Source organism: Nelusetta ayraudi, unplaced genomic scaffold, assembly GCF_046127955.1.
Source record: "Nelusetta ayraudi isolate G7.1 ecotype Tasmania unplaced genomic scaffold, CSIRO-AGI_Nayr_v1 ptg000019l, whole genome shotgun sequence".
Lineage (NCBI taxonomy): Eukaryota > Metazoa > Chordata > Actinopteri > Tetraodontiformes > Monacanthidae > Nelusetta > Nelusetta ayraudi.
In genome coordinates, this window is record NW_027466069.1 from 8107501 (window position 1) to 8129213 (window position 21713).

The window sequence follows — 21713 nt, forward strand, 5'->3', positions numbered from 1 at the left end:
CCATCATCATCATATCACCATTATCAACACAACCACCACCACCATCATCATCATCACCACCATCATCACAATCATCCTCATCACATCACCACCATCATCATCACCATCACCGTCATCATCGTCCTCATCACATCACCATTATCAACACCACCACCACCACCACCACCATCATCATCATTATCATCACATCAACATCACCATCATCATTATCATTATCACATCACCATCATCACCACCATCATCATCATTATCACATCACTATCATCATCATCATCATCATCATCGTCTTCATCATCCTCATCCTGGGTCTCAATGACATTTTTAACCTGTATAAATGAAGGCCAAAAGTAAATAAATAAATAAACAGGAAGTGTCTGTATGTCATCTAAAGGCCCTGCTGCTGTTTCTCCTGTGTCCTGCAGAGGATTCGTCATCAGAGAGTGGGAGTGGCCACGGCCTGCCGGTGTTGACCCCACCCTCCTCCGCCGTGACGGACGGCTCCGCACTCAGAGAGGCCGAGGTCGTCAACGGCAACGGTGGCGGTGGCGGTGCCCCGCTGGACTTCAGCACGCCCACCTCCTCGTCCTCGTCGTCCGAGGACCAGCAGGCCGGCCTGGTGGACCCACCCATCAGCCTGGTGGACCCGCCAATCAATCTGGTGGACCCGCCCCCTCAGCGGCTCCACCTGCCCGTCACTGTGTCGGCGGCGGCGGCCGCGCTGCTGGGCGCTCTGCACCCCAACGTGCCCGAGGAGCTGCGGAGGAAGTACCCGCTGGCCGCCAAACCCCCCATCACACACACGCACGCACACACACACCCGGCGCTGCCGCTGCCGCACACGCACGCACACACGCTGCACACACACAGTGCTCACGCAACCGCCACGCACACGTCCCAGCCGCACACGCACGTCGCAGAGCTGCGGCTGGACCGAGACAGCAGGGAGACCCCTGGGGGCAAGGTGAGACACCAACACACACACACACACACACACACACACACACACATACACACAAACCACACACTAGTACAGCCTGTTAAGCTTTTTAATCCGGCCTGCCGAACTTGAAGAAATTACTGTATATTAATAGTAAGTAAGTCATAAAATAGCTGTATTTGATCATTTTTGTCAGTGTTTCAAGCTAAAAACCGTGGGGCTTCAAAGAGAGTGATTTTGTTGGAATTTTGCTTTTGTTCATTTTCAATTGACATTAAAGCACGTTTTCCACATATCCCATGATATATTTTCTCCTCCAATGAGGTGGCTCATCAGAACACTCCATCCATCTTCTCCTGCTCCAGCCCCTTTCTCAAATTTTAGAACCTATTGTGGCCCACCAGCCAAAACGTTTGGCCACCCCTGTGCTAACATGCCCACTGCATCAGCTCTGAGTAGTCATAATGGCCAATGTTTGTTCCTCCTGTGTGTCCCAGTCGCCTCCCTACAGTTCTGGCGGCAGCTACGACAGTGTGAAGATGGACCTGGGTGCAGAAGATCTGTCAGTGGGCCGGCAGTGTTCAGCTGCTGCCGCCGCTGCAGCCGCTGCTGCCGCCGCCGCCGATGACGACGACGACGAGCACGACGAGCACGACGACAACGACAAGATCAACGAAGCCGAGGGAGTCGACCCCGAGCGACTCAAGGCCTTCAACGTGAGTCTCGGTGGAGGGGGGGGTCATCTCACCATTAGGGGGCGCTGTTGTTTGTTTGCAGTCTGACTACCGCTTTTCTCTTCCGCCCGCAGATGTTTGTGCGTCTGTTTGTGGACGAGAACCTGGACCGCATGGTGCCCATATCCAAGCAGCCCAAGGAGAAGATCCAGGCCATCATCGAGTCGTGCAGCCGGCAGTTCCCAGAGTTCCAGGAACGAGCTCGCAAACGCATCCGCACCTACCTCAAGTCCTGCCGCCGCATGAAGAAGAACGGCATGGAGGTCAGCGAGGGGGCGGGGCAGGAAGTGAATGAATGTGAACTAGACATGACTACTATCAAAAAAAAAACATATATATGTACAGTATATATATGCATACATACGTACTTATATATGTAAATATATGTATGTATTTATTTTTGTGTGTGTGTATATATATATATATATATTTTCATATATACATATATATATATATATGTTATGTTTTTTAACCTAATATTTATTAGAATGTAGTTATTCAGGTGATTTTCGGTTCATGGCACCTCGCTGCTTGTTTGTTTGTGTTTTGTTCGGTATCTCTTTTTAATGAAAAAAAATTGACAGGGAATCAATCGTATGCCTCTGCTGCCCCCTGGTGGTCACATTTGTTAAGTATCAGCAGGATGATGGATCCACTTCCTGTCGCAACCTTTTCTGTCTCTGTTTTCTGTCTCCATTTTTAAAAATTTGTTTTATTGCCTCTCTGCTGGTTGATGTGAAGCTGATTTCCTGCCCTGGTTTCCACTTCCTGTCGCTGTCCTGCTTCTTCTTCTACTTCTTCTACTTCTTCTCCTCATCTGTCTGTCAAACTGTCACTGCCGTTTACAGCTTTTTCCATTTGAAAGTTTCCAGTTTCCTGTTTAGGAGCATTTTTAATTCACCAGTCCCCCCCGTTTCCTGTCTCATCCTCCTCCTTCTTCTCCTCCTTTTCCTCCTCCTCCTCCAGACTCGGCCGACGCCCCCTCACCTCACCTCCGCCATGGCCGAGAACATCCTAGCGGCCGCCTGCGAGAGCGAATCGCGCAACGCCGCCAAGCGTATGCGGATGGAAGTATACCACGTACGTCCGCTCCTCCTGCTCCTGGTGAAGCCTCCGCCCACCCGTGTGGGAGTCGAGGACACCCGCTCACTTCCTGTTTCCTCCTCCAGGATGATCAGATCTCCCTGGAGAAGCCCTCCAGCGGTGGTGGTGGAGGTGGAGGTGGAGGTGGTGGAGGCAGTGGTGTACGGGAGCCACCCTCCCTGGCTCACTCCGCCTACTCGCTGGCGGCCTCCGCCTTCTCCTCGCAGGACAACCCCCTCTACATTAACGGCGCCGGGCTCAGCTACGCCTACCGCGGTTACCCGGGCCTCGCCGCCACCATGCAGCACCCGGTGTCCCTGACCACTGCAGCCGCCGCCCAGAGCAACGGTAAGAAGCAGAGGCTGTCTTAGCTTAATAACAACATAATTGAAGTGATTGAAGACAAAAACGAGATGGTTTTGAAAGTGAGTTTAGTTTTCATTTTTTTCGGTTTTGGTCACCCACCTCATAGGAGAAATATCATCATGGGATATGAAGAAAACGTGTGCTTTAATGTCAATTGAAAATGAACCAAAAGCAAAGTGACAACAAAATCAGCGTCAGTGTGGAGCCGAGTCCCTCACTATCTGCCTCTCTCTCCCCCTCACAGGTCCCACTGACCTCAGCATGAAGTCTCTCTCCTCTGCCAACATGTCCAACTCCTCCTTCTCCGCCGCCTCGGCCAACAGCCTGGGCGGGCGGGGCGGCGGCGGTGGAGGGGGCGGGGCCGGAGGTGCCGGAGGGGGCGGGGCCTCCACCCAGCTCAGCCAACCGGAGATCACGGCCGTGCGCCAGCTGATCGCCGGCTACCGGGAGTCGGCCGCCTTCCTGCTCCGCTCGGCCGACGAGCTGGAGAACCTCATCTTGCAGCAGAACTGAGCTCGCGCACGCGCGCACGCACGCACGCACGCACACACACACACACACACACACACACACACACACGTGCGCACGCACACACCTCGCAGCCCCTCCTCCCCACAATCAGCCGTAGTTCTGTGCTGTGGAATGTTCCCTCCTCCTGAGAACCCCGGACGGAGCATTCTGATTGGCCGATCCCGCTGTCCTGCAATCATAAGACCCTCCAGGATTTTCAAAGTGATTGGAAAGATTTTTTTTGGGTGGGGGGGGGGGGCGGAGTCAATTGGAATTTATTTTTTTTACAATTTTTTTCCTGACTGAGAGACAACGAAAGAAAAGTTTGACTCGTCTTTAAAAAGAAAAGAAAAGCCACTCTGATAAAAAAAAGAAGTGACTCCTGGAGGAGTAAAAAAAAAAGAAAAAAGAGGAGATGATTCTGTTTTGTGCTCGCTTGTATATAAAGCTGTGTGTATCCTGAAGCTCCGCCCACCCTCCCCCTCCTCGCCACACCGGCGGTTTACCCAGGGAGCAACCTGCTAACTTATGCATCAAAAACGCCATGACGACCGCCAGGAATACCTCAGATCTCACACACACACACACATACACGCACGAACGTGCACACACACACACACACACACACACACACACACACACACACACATGCCCCCTTTACTTTTCAAAGCATTTGAAGAAACTGATGTCGTGGTGCGTTTGTGTGCTGCTGTAAATAATCACTTCATCTTGAAACTCAATCAGACCTCCTGGAAGAGGAGTGAGCGAGTGAGTGAGTGAGAGAGAGAGACAGAGAGAAAGAGAGAGAGAGTGAGTGTGTGTGTGTGTGTGTGTGTGTGTGTGTGTGTGTGTGTGTGTGTGTGTGTGTGTGTGTGTGTGTGGGAGGTGTGTACTTGTTGACTACTAGTGATTTTACCTCCCGCTTTTGTCTTTTTACGAATATAACGCCAACGAGACCTCAGCTTTGCTCTGTTTAGCCCCTCCCCTTCCTCCTCTTCCTCTGCCTCCTTTTCCTCCCCCTCCTCCTTCTACCATTCCTCCTCCTTCTTCTTCTTCTTCTTCTTCATTGGACCTACTCTTCGTCTCCTCGTGGACCTACTTCTCCCCATCTGGGTGTGCTCCCTCTGTTCGACGGCCATCCTTGTTAGATATTTATGATGAACTTGCTGCTATTTTAACAAAACAAAACAAAACAAAAAAAAAAAGAAGGACCTTCTGCCATCGACCTGAAACCTCAACACAGCCGAGCGGGTCACTGCAGCGCCCCCTACAGGAACCTAGTGCCACCGCCAAAACCCCAACAGAGCCAGGTTAAGCAGCAGCAGCAGCCGTGGCAGGGAGTGGCCTCTCTTGTTTCTGCCTCGCAGGGCTGCACCCACCTCTTGGCCTGTGACCTCTTTACATTTCTTCTGTCATCTTTTTTCTGCTTCTGCCCCCTTGGGCGCGCCAGAGAGGCATCTCTGAGGGTCCGAATCTCTGTGGTCAGTTTCTTTTTACTTACTTTCAGCCAGTGTGTGGACTTATTGCTCTAACACCACTTACCACTTAAGCATTTTTTTTTTTTTTTTTATGTGAATGAATCTCACAAGCCTGATTGGCCTTCTTAACACTTCTCTGTTCTCATTCGTTAAGGAGCAGTCTGGCAGTTTCTCTAATGTGTCAGCCTGTGTTGTGTGTTAGCCTAGCATCATCCGCTGGTACGCGACGATCGTTGGATTTGATTGTTTGTGATTTTTGTTTTCTACCTCTCCATGTCATCAGACATGCTAAGATAACTAGCTGTTATCTACTGTTCATTTTTGTTAAGCAGAGACAAAAGTGTCCCTAACAAACGTTTCTGCAGAGCTCCATTTGTCCCGTTCACGTTCTCAGATCACGTTTCGAGGGGGGTGGGGCTTGTGTAAGTATGTGCATGTTTTACCATGGGAGGCGCCCCCAGTGGAGGACATGTAATGTTGTGATTTTTGTTTTGTTTTGTTTTTTTTGCGATGCTGCTGATAATCTTGCTAACTCAAAAAAAAAAAAAAAACTTCTTTAAAAACCTTCATCTCAGCCTGTGAGCAACGTTACAACTTTTTTGGGGTCGAATTTCAAATTTGTTCAGCTAAAAAGAAAAACAAAAAAGTTAATCAAATCATTTGTTCATTTTTGTAGCTGTGTTGGAAATTTCCTGGAGAACTCCATGACGTGAAGAGAAATATGCAAAAATGACGACAACAACAACTACAACACGCGAGTGGGCGGGGTGATGATGTCATCAGTGAGAAATTTGGGTGTTTGGGGTCGCTTCTTTTCATTTGGCTTGAAATATGAATCAAACTGTACAATCAAATTACCCCTTTTAGTCGTTTTTCCCGTTTTAATTTCCAAATCTATTTTGTTAGATTCCCTCACTCCCCCTCCACCCCACCCCCCCACCGCCCCACACACACACACACTTGACTCACTGTGCTCGACGTTCTGTTGTGGGAAATTTAGCCTGAAATTTCGACTCTTTCCGGTCCGCTTTGGTTCGTCAGAAGTTCGTCATTGCTTGGTTGGTTGGTTGGTTGGTTGGTTCCTGTCGGCCGACGCTGAGCTCATCCCGGAAACAGACTTACTTCTTCTTTACGTGATAATCATTGTTGTAGTTAGACCGAGATGGGCGGGGTCCGTGTTTGAGGGGGACGATCTCATTGGCCGAGATCTGAAATTACTTCAGAGCATCATAGAGAGAAAAACAAGCAGCAGACAATCTGTAATTTGCTCACTTTGAACTTTATTTTATTTATTTATTATTTTATTTCATTTTGTTTTTTCCTAATCCTTGCGACGCGTTTTAATTTTCATATAAATGTTGTGTTTTTGGCAACCGAGATTTTTGTACAGTATTTCCAACAGCGCCTCCTTCACTACTGCACATTCCAGAACACGAGAGCCGACCAGTGTCACTGCAAATTTCAAACTTGTACCTCCTTTTTTGATAGATTTTGTGAAGAAGAAGACTAAATGATTTGTGTTTTGTTTGAGTCACTTCCCGGAGATTCACTGAATCTTGGAGTCACTTCCTGGAGATTCAGTGGATCTTCACCCGTTTTGTTGTCTGTGTTTTTCATTCACCTGAACTCAGTCCAGCGTCTCCAACACGAGTCCCACCTCCTGGTTGTGTCAATCGGGAAGATTGACAGCTGTTACAGCGGCTGTGATTGGTGGAGACACACCTCACCTGGTGCTGCAATGCTGGTTGGCTCTCTGGTCACGTGACCTCCAGAACCACCTCAACTCAGAAACGGACCTCTTGTTAGTTTTTCTTCTCAAGACGGAAAGCGAAGCCACTTCCGTCCGAGTGGGCGGAGCCACCACCACCCCCTACTCAACCCCACCCCTGCTCTCTCTTTTTTTATTTTTATCTCCGCAGTGCTTCAGATTGTGTTGGGCCACTCTGATTGGTCCGCCTGGTGGTGATCTCACTCAGTGGAAGTGTGATGTTTACATGTACAGATTCTCTCTGTTCAGGATTTATTTTGGTTATCCCCACCCTCAGCACACACACACACACACACACACACACACACAAACTCGCCGAAGTCAAACACTGACGCCTCATGTCTTTTTTTTTCACCCCCGACTTCTGACTTTTTTGTGTTTTACTTTGTTTTTTTTTATTTCTGCACTGTGTCACAAAATGCCTTGTTAGCTCCCGGCTAACGCTAACAGCTAGCTCGCGGTCATCAAGTCGTCTGCTTTCCTTTTTTCGCTGCTAAAAAAAATAGGGGGGTTCGTGTCCGGATGATTGTGTTTTCATCTTTTTTGAACTCGGGGGGCGGGAGTTTAGCTCATTTGTCCTGACCTTTGACCTTTGACCTCCGGGCTAACTCCACAGCGCACAGAATCAGAGCGGGTGGGGCGGAGACAATTCCTCAGCGAATAAAAAGCCATGACGGAGCCCGAGGGGGCGGAGCTCTACTCGTACATTATTATTATTTGGAAGTTGGAACCTCAGGAAACACGGAAAAACCACGATGGACGCCACTTTTTGTACAAACACGCCCGCCCTGAAGCCCCTCCCAACACCCCGCAGCCCCCCCCCAAACCACTCCCTCATCCCCCCTTTGATACCACATCAGTTCTATCGGAAGTTCTTTTTATATTTATTGTGTTTACGATATTATAACCGTGGCTACCTTTTTCTCCCACTTCCTGTGGCTGAATATTTGATTCTTTCAAACAAGTGTTGTTGGTCTTTGTGAAGCGACTGAACCGACCAAGAAGAGAAAAGACAAACAAAGTTCTTTTGTTTTTTTTTCTCGTCGGAGCAGTCGGTCGGTCAGTTGGTCGGTCGGGCCGACCACCAGAACATATCACTCTGAGCTTTCTTCTCCTGTGTGACGTCACCGCTGACGCTGAAAAATGTTTTTTTCTGGGACTTTGAATCGTTCAAAAAAAGAAAAGAAAAAAAGAACAAGAAAATGTGACCATTTGGTTTCTGTTTGTTTGTTTGTTTGTTTGTTTTCTCCCAAGCTGTTTGTCACAGAGCTAAATAAACTAATGGAACAGTGTGCTATCCATCAGGCTGCACGAGTCATCTGTCCAGCTTGCAGCGCCCCCTGGAGGATCCCCGCCCACACACACACCAACGCTCTCCTCTCTTGTTGTTCTATGAATTTTTTTAATTAAAATTCACAAACAGCAACTTTGTTGGTTGTTTATCTTCTGGACCGCCTCACAGAAACCTCATAGCCTCTTTGCGGGCCCCAAGCCTTCCTTTAAAAACAGCTTAACCTTCACCTGCTGTGTAGATATCACCCAGTGTCCCCAGCGATGAGCAATAATTTAGTATAGACCAGGCATGGGCAAACTACGGCCCAGGAGTCATATGGGGTCTGTTAAGCTTTTTAATCCGGCCCGGCAAACTTGAAGAAATTATATTAATAGTAAGTGAGTCATGAAATGCCTGTATTTCATTCAACTTTTTTGACTGGTGGGGCACAGTGTGTGACAAGAGTGACAGAAAGGACCGGAGCAGATGGATGGAGTGTTTTGGTGACCGACCTCGTAGGAGGAAAAAATATTTAATGGGATATGTATAAAACGTGCTTTAATGTCAATTGGAAATGAAGTGAACAAAGTGTTACAACAAAATCAGTGTCTTTGAAGCCACACGGTATTTAGCTCTTTATTGAAATGACTCTTAAAACGCTGAAAATGTAGATGACATACAGCAAGACCCTTGCTCTATGTCAGGCATGGGCAAACTGCGGCCTGTGGGCCACATGCAGCCCGTTAACCTTTTGCCGAACTTGGAAGAAATTATATTAATAGTCAGTAAGTCATAAAACAGCTTTATTTCATCCATTTTTTTCAGTTAAATTTTTTTCTGTCACATTTTAGAACCCATTGTGACCCCACGTGTCAAACAGTTTACCCAGCCGCGGTCTAAACTACATTCTGACTCCAAATCGGTTCTAACCGAGCGAACGGATCACTTCTTCACTTCCTTCGCCTAAAACTTTACGCCGACTTTCGACCGAGTCATGTGACCTCGGCGTTGCCACAGTAGCATAGAGGAAGAGGATTAGGATTAAAACTCTTTCATGTTGGATTTGGTCTCCTTCAACCCGTACGATCAGATTGGACTGAAAACCTCGAGCTGCTGCAGGATGGAAGGAGGATTTTTAACAGCCACAGGAAGTGACATCAAAGCCAACGGGTCACTGCAGGGAGCGAAGGAGCAAGAAAAAGTAAAAAAAAATAATGAAAGAAATCAGTAAAAGTTAAAGTAAAAGTATAAAAAAACACATTTAAAAACAAACAAACAAACAGCACCATCACTACCACCAGGGGGCACAAAACTCCACATCACGTCAGATGCAGCCAGCCAGTGAGAGAAGCTGATGAGGAATCAACAATACAAAGTACCTGGTGTTTGTTTCACTGAAACAGAAACAAGGAGAAACTCTGTTATGCAATTTAATTACAAAATAAATATGATTGTGATCAGTTACAATTCATGGCAAAATGTTTGTTTAATATACACGTAGAATTATTCATGATCACAGTTTTAATTTCCGGGGGCCAATTTTTTACCAAAAACACTTGACTTTATGTTTAATCATTTAAAAAAAAAAAAAAATAAGCACCGCCCTTTTCCGTTTCCTTCCATAAAAGGAAGTGTAATGCTATTCTGATGCTTCTGATTGGTTCTCTTGTGAAGTCGGGAACTGCAGCGCCCCCTACCACTCGGCTGAGTTGCCTCTTTCTGTTTAGAATGCAACTGAAAGTTCAACGCTGTCTGTCAGGCATGAACAACTGAGAACATTTATTCAAAATGTACAGATGTAATCAAATGTAATTAGTTACACTACTTTAAAAAAAAAAAACCCATAGCATATAATAGCAGTTACACTGATATTAAATTTTCTATAAGGTAACTTGTAATTGTAACCAGATCCAATTTATGTAAATTACTATATCTTTCCAACATTGCTCTCTCTCTCTCTCTCTCTCTCTCTCTCTCTCTCTCTCTCTCTCTCTCTCTCTCTCCCCCCTCTCTCTCCGTCTCTCTCTCTCTCTCTCTCTCTCTCTCTCTCTCTTCTTGGGCAGGTGTGTGTGTGAGTGACTATGTACCTGCCTCGCGGACTGAACTAAACACACCTGGAGCTGCTCGCGGCTCACACTCTCTGACCCGGTTAACCCGGTTCCGGTTCCGGTCCCGGTCCTCCCGGGACCTCTGCGGCCGGCAAAACCGTCCCACTCACTGCGGGGCCGTCGCGCACTCACTCCCGCTTCTCGCTTCCGCATTCCGCTCGGCCCCGAAGGCGTGGAGTCGCTGCGCCGCCCGCTGCGGACCGACGGAACCGGTTCCTCCGGATAATCTGCCGCCGCTTGCCGCTGCTGCTGCTGCTGCTGCTGCTGCTGCGGGCGGGCGGGGGCACCATGTTCCCAGGCAGCGAGCGGCTGCGGGCTGCGGGCTGCGGGCTGACTACCGGCCGGACCTCGGCGCACTGACTAACAAATCCAGCAGCTCCAGCAGCAGGGAAGCGGGAAGCCTCCCCTCCATGTCCCCAGGGATGGAGAGCTGCTGCCGAGCCTGCATGCCCTGCTTCAACTGCCTCTGGAACTGCATCTGGCCCGGAGTCCGCTACCCTGACATCCCCAACGGTAACAACCGCGGCCATGTGATCTCCAACCCGGCGGCGGCGGTGGAGATCCCCACCGTGTCCGGTGACATCCGCGTCCCGTCGCCCAAGAAGCGGCCGGTGCAGCTGTACGCGGCACTCTTCGACTTCGAGGCCCGTAGCGACGACGAGCTGACGGTGAAGGAGGGCGACAAGCTGTCGGTGCTGGAGAAGCGCGGCGACTACGTGCTGGCCAAGAAGCTGACGGGCTCGCTGGAGCTCGGACTCATCCCGGCCAACTACGTGGCTCTCCTGCAGGATGAGTTCGCTAAGCACAAGTGAGTCCCAGCTGGGGTTCCGAGTGGGTTCCGAAAATGTGTGTGTGTGTGTGTGTGTGTGTGTGTGTGTGTGTGTGTGTGTGTGCGCGCGCGCGTGTCGGGGGGAGATTGCTTGCAATTGGTTAAAATTACATTACATTACATTAAAATGACATTATCTAAGTTTCCCTTAGATAATGCACCTATTTCAATGACTTTAACAAAGTAATGTAACTGATTACACTTGACATTTAATTCAATTTAACAATTTAAAATTTTACTATTTTTCTAAATTATGAATAAAGGTTCTCAACTCTTTAGACCTTGTAGTGTTGAGCTTCCAGCAGGACTCAAAACAACAACATCAACAACAACATATAACAGCCAGAACAAGGTCAAACTTTAAAATTGTAATGTTGAATAATTTCACAAGTAGCTGTAAGGACTTAACAAAAACTCAAATTACACATTTTTCCCAGTAATGTAACTGACTACAATTGTCTTTAAACTACACAACAGCATTACGTGTAACTCGTTACTCCCCAACATTGTGTGAACCGGTTCTGGTCCAAAACTGAGCGGTCTGGGCTGCTGTCTTGTTACCTCGTGTGACTCATGTGAAGTTTTGCTTTCCGCTTTTATTGGTTGAATCACTCACTCAGGTTAGATCACCCATCCAGAACTTTGGAAATGTTTTTTTTAATTTTTTAATGAAATAATTTCTGTATTTGAAAAAACAGAAATGTTCAAAACAACAATTGATTATATTCTTCTTCTTCTTCTTCTTCTTCTTCTTCTTCTTCTTCTTCTTCTTCTTCTCATTATTATTATCATTATTATTATTATTATTATTATTATCATTATTATTATTATTATTATTATTATTATTATTATTATTATTATTATTATTATCAGTAGTAGTAGTAGTAGTAGTATGCAGACATTATTATAAACAGGGGGCTCTTTAATGAAAGGAACCAGCGTTGCCGTTGTTCAACCTGCCGCTCCTCCATAATTAACCAGCAGTAGCAGCAGGAGCGGCTCTCGTGTCCTACAGTCCCTGAACACACCGCGGACCGGTGACACACTTTAATCCCGTTTAGGGTGATAATAGAAAACACACCCGGCTGCCTGACAGGAAAAGACATCGAGACTGGAACACAGGTCAAACAGTTCTGCTTCTGGTCTGAAGGGGTTTCAGAAAATAGTCCTCGCCAAAGTCACATGAACTTTAACACAACAAACTCTGGTGTGTTGTTGTTGTCTTGGCGTGGGGATTAACCGGCAGGAAGTCCAACCCGGCTGTGAGGAGTGCCGGTGATCAGCTGGCTCCTCAGTGGGTGTGGTCTCCAAGGCCTCACAGGTGAAACTGGACAGGCCCCGCCCACTGTCAGCTAAATAGTCTCTGCTTGCTGCTGGTGCTGGTGGCTGTGAGTCAGCGGAATTGGAGTGGGTGGAGCCGACTGGACCGGTTAGTGTTCTGTTCACAGTAAATACAGTGAGCCCACCCACTACCACCTCTTCCCGGAACATACTCCACCCGCCTAGGAGCTCCCAGGTGAAGCTGGTTGTGAGAGCGGAGAATTCCACTCTGACCAGTTCTGCCGGGACACTGCTAGCACACGCTGCTAATTTTAGCCTGACAGCTAACTGGCTCAGTTGCTATATATGGGTGTTTCTGTCGAAGAGAAACAAGCAGCTAATTTCCACACATTTAAAAATTGACTTAGCGTGATGACACGTGCACTGCGTGCTAAACAGGAAGTGACATCATCGACTCTCTACAAAGGTTTGCCGTGTTGTTTTAGACCAGGGGTGGGCAAACTTTTTGACTGGTGGGGCCACAATGGATTCTAAAATGTGACAGAGGGGGGCCGGAGCAGGAGCAGATGGATGGAATGTTTTGGTGACCCACCTCATAGGAGGAACAAATATATCATGGGATATGTAGAAAGTGCGTGCTGTAATGCCCCAGAGCACCGATACCACTTTTTTACAGAACGAGTAGAGTACGAGTACTTAGATTTTTCCACAGATGTGTGGATATTTTAACAGCATCCCTCACATACATATACAACTGTATCCGTGTTGTGGTATCAGCACGTATTTAACGAGTACAGTACTCCACCCCGTTATAGGTACCGATAGCTGCATCTGGTATCATACTAGAATATTTTATTCTTAAAACACTGAAAAAATGGATGAAATACAGATATTTTATTACTTACTTAGTATTGATATCAGGACTCTGGAAGATGAAACGTTCAGAGAGATGACAGCATCGAACCTCATGCTGTGTCTCAATTCAGGTTCTGCACCCTTGAGACCGAGTATCCTCCGTCTGAAGGAAGCGTTCTTAAAGTTCCCAGCCTAGAAGGACGGACCAAACCCCGCCTCCCTGGTCACCACTCGGGACGGTCTAGCCTTCGGCGTATTTCCTCGTTTCGTCACCGCCGTTCCCTCCAGCTGGCCAACCCCGGAAGTGACGTTTTTATAGTATCACGATAACCATTGGTTCGCCATCTAACGATGGCGTTGAATGTTCAAATAAATTTATTTTATGTGAAACTTAATACTTAAATTTATACGAAGTGTCTTTGCCAGTACATGCCGCTAATTTCAGCTGACTTCCCAGGATCCCACGATGCTTTGCAGCCGCACGCAAAGCATCATGGGATACATAAGTGCGCGAAGGATAGTAGCGGTGCATCCTTGGAATCGGCTAAAACGAGTGCGTATTTACGAGTACGCATATTGAGCGTCCTAAGCACGCTCGGGCATTGGGACAAGCCTTCGCGCAGTGCTATGACGCAACTTCCTTTCAAAATGCGCACTTCAAGGATGCAGACCCTGAATTGAGACACAGCATCAGTAACAGTCATGTGACCTCTCTCTCTCTGCAGGTGGTACTATGGCAACATCAACCGGCAGAAGGCGGAGAAACTGCTCTTGGCCTCCCAGAACAAAGACGGTTCCTTCCTGGTTCGCATCAGCGAGAGCCACAGCGACGAATACACCATCTCTGGTCAGTCGCATTGCACTTTCTTCCGATTGTGAAACTCTCAGGAAGCCAGTGGCTGAGAGGCAGCAGCTCTTCTCTCAGTCCTTTCTTTCCTTCCATCATCTCCTCTTTCCTCCTCTGCCATCACCTATTCCACCTCCTCCTGCTCGCAAGAGTCGCCACTCCTCAAAGAAAATTCTCAGCCAACTGACCTGCCGTTTGCAGCCAGTTGTCGTCAGTTTGAGACTTCACCCTCCTCTCTGCTCCTCCTCTTGCTTCTCGTCTCCTTTCAGCCCTGTGTGTTCTCCTCCCCCCTCCCAACACCTCCACTTCAAGGTCTTTCAGGTCCTGGGGGAGCATGGGGGTGGGGTTGAGGGGTTGAGGTAGGATGGGGAGAACGAGATGGAGTGGGTGAGGATGGGGGTGTAGGGGAGGAAGTGGGGGTGAATTAAATGGGGTGGGTGAGGATGTGAGGATGAGGAGGGCCAAGATGGGGGTGGGGGAGGGTGAGCGGTTGGGGTAAAGGGTTGGGGGAGAATGCTGGACTCCAATGGGCTCCGTCGCTGATTGATTGATTGATTGATTGATTGATTGATTGCAATGATGGATCGAGTCTCTCTGGCTGAAGTTGCTGTCTTTTGATTGGCCGACTCTTCTCCCTCCTCTCTCCAGCCCGCAGCGAGGGGAAGGTCTTCCACTTCCGCATCCAGCGCTCGTCCATCGGTGCCTACTTTGTCTCGGACAAGGTGTCGTTCGCCACGCTGGGGGAGCTGGTGTCCTACTACCAGAGGAACCCCCGCAGCCTGGGGGTGGCGCTAGAGGAGCCCTGCGCCCAGCAGGTACGCTGACAGCCATGCCCACGCTGCCCTCTGATTGGTCGCTGCACAAGCAGTGGCAGTAGCAACTTTAGGGAGTTTTCTTAGTTCTGCATGCAGCCAGTAGGGGGCAGCGGTGGCTCTGTGGCACAAGGGTCTTAACACTGGGTACAGACTCAAATTCTCATACACACACACGTACACACGCACATATACAAACACACTCATACTCTCATACACAGACACACGCTCACACACACACACACACACACACACACACTCCAGTGGTGGTGGTGTCTCTCCAGACATTATGGATCACATACTGGGGCTCCATATGAATCATATATGTAGTGAAGCTCATGAAATATTGACGCCGCCCCCTACAGTCAGCTGACTCAGATAGCAACTGTAGCAGCTCTGCAGTGAAGCTGCTTCTGGGGTTGTGTCTCAATTCAGGGTCTGCATCCTTCGAAGCATGCATTTGAAAGGAAGTTGCGTCATAGCACTGCGGGAAGGCTTGTCCCAATTCCCAAAAGTCCGAAGGACGCTCCAAATGCGCCCTCAAAAATGCGCCCTAGTTTTAGCCGATTCCAAGGATCCACTGCTACTATCCTTCGCGTCCTTCTGTATCCCAGGATGCTTTGCGTGCTGCTGCAAAACATCCTGGGATCCTGGGAAGTCAGCTGAAATTAGCGGCATATACGTATAAATTTAAGTATTGAAATTTCACATAAAATATTCAGTTTTTAACGTAGGTCTTTTATTTATTTATACGTTATTATACATACATTATACATCCAACGCCATCGTTAGATGGCGAACCAATGGTTAGCTTGATGCTATGAAAACGTCACTTCCGGGGTTGGCCAGCAGGAGGGACCGGCGCTGACGCAACCAGGAAATACGCCGAAGGCTTGACCGTCCCGTGTGGTTACCGGGGAGGCGGGTTTTGGTTCGTCCTTCTCGGCCGGGTCCTTGGGAGAACACTTCCTTCAGACGGAGGACGCTTCATTCAAAGGATGCAGACCCTAAATTGAGTCACAGCCTGGTTCTGATCCTTCTCCGTCTGCAGAGGTTTTAAAATGTGCTCTCCAACTCTACCCTTCATTTCAATAGAAACCAATCAGTCACTTCCAATATCTCAGTATTGATCCCTCATTGACTAATTGATTCCTGACAAGGCTCCTTTTTTTTTTTATCTTTTCCCTTGATTTTTGTGATGACTGAAGATTTTTTTAATTCAAACTTCAGTGTGTTTTGTTCAAACTGACTGTAAAGATCTGTGATGATAACAGTTTATTTAATTTATTAATCATTACATATATTTTTATTTATTTATTCCTCTTTTCTTTTTTTGTACATTTTGCCATCATTTCACCCACTGATGTTTTGTTTTCGTCCAATCATTTCATTGCATGTTGATTTTGAAGCACTCAATCACCAGCAGATCAATTTTGTAGCACAATTTTTATAACGACAATAAATTTGTGATTAAAAACATTCAAACTGGTTTGTGCTTCATTTAGAACCTTCTCTTTTTTCATTTATTCCATTTCGAACCTTTCTTTACAACAATATTTGAATATTCCTATCCTTTTCATCAAAGTATTCGTTTTTACATCATCAAAAAGAAAACCTTTTCTCGTTTTTGTTCTACAGTCCTGTATCCTTCCTTCTGTCCTACCTTGTGTCCGTCTTCTTCTGTCCTTCTTTCTTCCTTCTTCCTTCCTTGCTTCCTTCTTTATTTCCTTGTTTCCTTCTTTGTTTTCCTCTCTTCTTCCTGCCTTTCTTCGGTGTCAGCAGTCACAAAAGTAATTGCAAGTTACATGTCCACTGACTCAATTATTGACTGATTCAATGACTGACTGATTGAGTGATTGATGGTTGATTCATTGACTGACTGACTGATTACATGATTGATTGGCTGATTGCTTGATTGATTGATTGGCTGATTGATTCATTCACAGACTGAGTGCTTGATTGATTGGTCAATTGATTGATTGATTGACTGACTGATTGATTGGCGATTCATTGCTTGATTGATTGGCTGATTGATTGATTGCTTGCTTCCTGCTGTGTGTGCAGCGGGAGCTCTTCGACATGGAGCCGTGGGAGCGTCCTCGGGAGGAGTTCCGCCTGCTGAAGAAGCTGGGGGAGGGGCACTTTGGCGAAGTGTGGGAGGCCCAGTGGACAGCGGAGAACAGGAAGGTGGCCATCAAGACGCTCAAACAAGGTATCGACACCGGGGTGGAAAGGGGATGGGTTCGCGGTTGAGGTCAAAGGTCACAGACTCGACTTGACCGACGTCTGTGTTTGTGGGTCCAGAGGACACGAAGCAGGACGAGTTTGTGAAGGAGGTCCAGGCGCTGAAGAGCCTCCACCACCCCAAGCTCATCCAGCTGCTGGCCATGGTGTCCCGTGGAGAACCCGTCTACATCGTCACCGAGCTCATGAGCAAGGGGAGCCTCAAGTCCTACCTGGCCTGTGAGTAGCACCGCCCTCGGCCCGCAGCGCCACCCGCTGGCCGCGATCATCCAGAGGTAGAAGAAGAAGACGCTGTTGGTTAGAGGGTTCTGATGTAGATCCCTGATTTCTCATAAGAACCTGGATTGGATGAACCTTCAGTCAAAGACTGTTTCACTGTTGGTAGCGTATGACTGCTGCATGAAGCAGGCCAAATACCAAAAACAATGCATTCTATGGATTGACCAGTAGGGGGCACCAAGGCTGAACAGGTAGGAAAGACGGAAGCAAGCAAGAAACAAAGGAGATAAGTTAGGAAGGAAAGAAAGAAAGAAAGATAGAAGGAAGCAACAAAGGAAGGAAAGAGGAGGGAAGGAAGCCATCAAGTAAAACTAGCCATAAAGTTGTGGGTGTGGCTACAGTTTGTCTTGTCCACTGCAGTTGGTTCACTTCCGGCACGGCCCACTACACGTCCATACATGGAATCTTTCATGTTTTGAAACGGAGCGGAAGTTCCAGGTGGCGCCGCCGAGCGTGAAAACCAAGCAAATATTGGGCTTCAGAATCTGTCCACACTTCCACATACAGTCAGTGGCGTGATGACAGGGTGTCGCTGACAACTTCACTTAGCAACTCACCTGACCTCTTCACTGAGTGGATGCTCCGAACAGGAAGTCCCGCCCCCTGATGGAGGGACGTTGAATGAAATGGATGGAATCCTGATAATCCACTGAGGTCTGGGGGTTTCTTCCTCATTCTGTGTGTGTGTGTGTGTGTGTGTGTGTGTGTGTGTGTGTGTGTGTGTGTGTGTGTGTGTGTGTGTGTGTGTGCAGCCGTCGAAGGCCAGGTGCTGACCTCGGCCCACCTAATCTACATGGGCAGCCAGGTGGGGGAGGGGATGGCCTACCTGGAGGACCGCAATATCGTACACAGAGACCTGGCGGCCAGGAACATCCTGGTGGGGGACGACCTGGTGTGCAAGGTGGCTGACTTTGGCCTGGCCCGCATCATCAAGGTGAGCTCACAGCCGCAGCATACACACACACGCAAACACACACAGGCGCACCACACCCACAGGCATACACAAACACACACACACTCTCAGTGGGCGTAGCGCTTCACCACTCACTTTGAAACTCAGATAGTTTGTGGTGCAGCGTTGATGATGTGTGTGTCTGTCTGTGTGTGTGTGTGTGTGTGTGCGTGTGTGTGTGTCGCCCCCTGCAGGACAGTGTGTACACAGCCAGCCGCAACACCAAGATCCCAGTGCGCTGGACGGCTCCTGAAGCCGCCGTCTACCAGCGCTTCTCCGTCAAGTCAGACGTTTGGTCATTTGGAGTTCTGCTCTATGAGATGTTGTCACGAGGGAAGATGCCGTACGAAGGTCTGTGTGTGTGAGAGGGGGGCACACACACACACACACACTGCAACACAACCAGACTATAAATCAGTAACTTTTCTGAGTTCGACTTTACCATGAAACAGAAAAAGTCAGCAAATTTCAATAACGAATAACTTCCCCTTCAACTCGCCCCTCCAGGGAAGAGCAACAAGGAGGTTCTAGAGCTGCTGTCGTCGGGCTTCCGGCTGCCGTGTCCGACCCGCTGCCCTCAGAACATCTACCGCATCATGATGGACTGCTGGGCAGCCGAGCCCTCCAAGAGGCCGTCCTTCCACGCCCTGCACAGCCAGCTAGATGCCATCTACGCCCGCATCTACTTCAAGACCATCGAGGTCTAGGCCCCCTGGGGGTCAGAGGTCAAATGGGGTCACAGCGAGCAGACCCACCTGACGACCTGACACGGGATTGTGTGTTGTTCCTTGTCATGTGCTACGACAGCCACCAATCAGGTCGTCCTTCTGTGGGGGGGGGGGCTAAAACGGAAGCCTAATGTGCAATAACGTAGTGCTAATGTAGCGCGACTAAACGCTGATTGGTGCTGGCGCCGTGTCATGTTGGCGAACAGCTGATCAATCGGCTGAAACGTCCGTGGGCCAGTCAGCTTCTTTGCTGCTTGCTGTCGGCCAATCAGCTGCCAGCTCCCCCTCCAGTGAGACTCCGGGGGAGGGGCTGCTGTCTTACTGACTTATGCACAGGAGGGTTAAGGCCACACCCATTAGAAAATGATGCTGGACTCTAAAGGAGATTAGCTTAGCTTAGTTTAGCATGGAGGCTGGAAGCAATGGAGACCGGAACCGCCACTGATCTCAAACCGATCTAAACTGAAGCTGCTTGCGCGAGCAGTGAGTGAGGCCACGTTATTCGGCAGTGAAAAAAAAAAAAAGAAACACAGTTATTAGCATGTTAGCACATTTAGCCTGTCATGGACCCGAAGAGAGGGGGAGTGGCTGACCTACCTCCCCATGGTGGACACAATAAACCCGTCGTTGCCTGATGTCACAATGTTCCCCCTCCATCCTGAAACTTTTTTTTTTTTTAAATGAAGTTTCCCCAGCTCACAGCGGCCCCGCCTGGCCACACACCACCACTGCACGTCCCACCACTCCACCAGCCTGGATGCCACACCAAGTCTCTTTCACACTGTCGACCAACACCAGTAACACCAGTGATGACTGGAGTGCCTATATGTTTACACTGCAGACTGACTGTCTGCACACTGACTGCACAGCCAATCAGCCACAAGGTGGGAGGGGCAACACTGCAATGCAACCTAACTAGTGATGCAACATTTTGTCGTCTTTTTATGCATGAAGTTTTGAGCAGAAGAAGAAGCCAAGTTGTGGAAACTGGAGCCATAATGAGCAGTGAGTGGTTTTAATGTTTGGCCACCAAACACTGATGATGATCATGAACATGATGATGATAAATAATAAAGTATTTGAAGTTTTGTTCTAAAATGATGTATTTTCTTTTACATCGTTACAAAGTAACACATGAGTGTGTCCCTTGATGTTCACATCAGTGTACACACCAAAAGTGAATACGTTGATTTGGTGCACTGATATAATTTTCTTATTATTTTGCAATATTATATGTAAAATAATGTATTTTTATTTTTCTGCAGTTTGAATCCTCCCTCTCATGATTTACAATGGTTCCAAAACAACCCACATCTCCACTGTCCACACACACACACACACACACACACACACACATACGTGTGTGCGTGCATTTGTGTGTGCTTCACTCAGTCTTCACTCAGATACTCTTAATATTTGACTGATCTGATCACAGAACATGGTTTTCATCACAATAGATCTGTACCTATTTCCAGAATTCACAAATTGGTGTCAACTTCCAATAAAAAGGAAAAGAAAAAAAAAATTAGATGTGTGATTCAGCGACCTCTGGTGGTCAGAAAGCACATTGCTGACAGTGTTTCCCCGACCTTCCACTCCCCGAATAAGAATAACCAGTGTTGGATAGATTATTTTACCAATGTAATTTGTTACAATTACAAGTTAACCCATTACATTTTTAATTACTTTATTACAGAAGCGCATTGCTTGAAAAAAAACAGGGCTCAGTATCACGTTATAACGTGATAGTTTCACGTTATAATGTGATAGTTTCACGTTTTTACGTGATAATTCTTTACGTTTTAACGTGATAATGTTCACATAATTTTATCTATCACGTTTAAATGTAAATTTTTTCACGTTTAACGTGATACTTTCACGTTTTTACGTGATAATTTTCGCGTTTTTACTTGATACTTTTCGCGTTTTTACGTAATAATGTTCACATACAGTCAGTGGCGTGATGACAGGGTGTCGCTGACAACTTCACTTAGCAACTTACCTGACTCTTCACTGAGTGGATGATCCGAACAGGAAGTCCGCCCCCTGATGGAGGGAAGTTAAATTAAATGAAAAGTTTTCTCATTGATCAGCTGGAGGGGCATGGAAGGCTCCATTGGTACAAGTTCCACCATCTCAACTGCATCCTAATTTTCACGTTATTACGTGAAAATTATCACGTAAAAACGTGAAACTATCACGTTATAACGTAAAAACGTGAAACTATCACGTTATAACGTAAAAACGTGAATGTATCACGTTATAACGTGATAGTTTCACGTTATAACGTGATACTGAGCCCTGTTTTTTTTTCTAGGGTGGCAGCAATATGCTTCCGTACTTTACAATGTACTTTACAGTACTGTACTTGATCAAAGTTACATTTAAATTTGTATTGCTCTTCTAGATTGTGGATGTAGGAATGACTATTGAAATTTGAAGTGTGAAAATCTGGTCTCCACTAACTGATTGCAACTATGTTTATCTTGTTATTAAATTGCCTCACGACGTTAGATGTCACTCGTTGTGAATAGCTATTTTCATGGTTCATGCAAGTCATGCTTTACTGAGGTATTTTAGCTCGCCATACAGGTGTGGGCGACCTGGAGTGACGTCACAAGAGATTGCC

At 47.5% G+C, this 21713-nt stretch overlaps 2 protein-coding genes across 3 annotated transcripts in view; both read left to right on the forward strand.

Annotated features, from left to right (window-relative positions):
• The window catches only part of LOC142888507 (nucleolar protein 4-like), a 42253-nt gene extending 34078 nt beyond the window's left edge, over window positions 1-8175 (forward strand). For both annotated transcript variants that reach the window (XM_076026855.1, XM_076026856.1), the window contains 6 exons: window positions 423-961; window positions 1435-1653; window positions 1746-1934; window positions 2638-2751; window positions 2841-3102; window positions 3365-8175. In XM_076026855.1, the coding sequence (XP_075882970.1) occupies window positions 423-961; window positions 1435-1653; window positions 1746-1934; window positions 2638-2751; window positions 2841-3102; window positions 3365-3633 (1592 nt within the window). In that variant the 3' untranslated portion in view covers window positions 3634-8175. The remainder of the gene's footprint in view (window positions 1-422; window positions 962-1434; window positions 1654-1745; window positions 1935-2637; window positions 2752-2840; window positions 3103-3364) is intronic.
• A 2056-nt stretch (window positions 8176-10231) lies between these two features.
• On the forward strand, window positions 10232-20182 carry srms (src-related kinase lacking C-terminal regulatory tyrosine and N-terminal myristylation sites). The gene is made up of 8 exons (XM_076026857.1): window positions 10232-11065; window positions 13948-14069; window positions 14718-14884; window positions 16946-17093; window positions 17186-17344; window positions 18157-18338; window positions 18551-18707; window positions 18864-20182. The coding sequence occupies exons 1-8, from the start codon at window positions 10668-10670 to the stop codon at window positions 19061-19063; spliced, it is 1533 nt and encodes a 510-aa protein (XP_075882972.1). The 5' UTR covers window positions 10232-10667; the 3' UTR covers window positions 19064-20182.
• Window positions 20183-21713: the final 1531 nt, after the last annotated feature.

What these genes read in the sequence shown, in the direction of transcription:
- srms (XM_076026857.1), top strand. Translation starts at nt 10,668, where the DNA reads ATGTCCCCAGGGATGGAGAGCTGCTGCCGAGCCTGCATGCCCTGCTTC. An exon ending in CCTCAAGTCCTACCTGGCCT is followed by an intron (nt 17,345 to 18,156) that starts GTGAGTAGCACC and finishes GTGTGTGTGCAG; the next exon opens with CCGTCGAAGGCCAGGTGCTG. An exon ending in GCCTGGCCCGCATCATCAAG is followed by an intron (nt 18,339 to 18,550) that starts GTGAGCTCACAG and finishes CGCCCCCTGCAG; the next exon opens with GACAGTGTGTACACAGCCAG.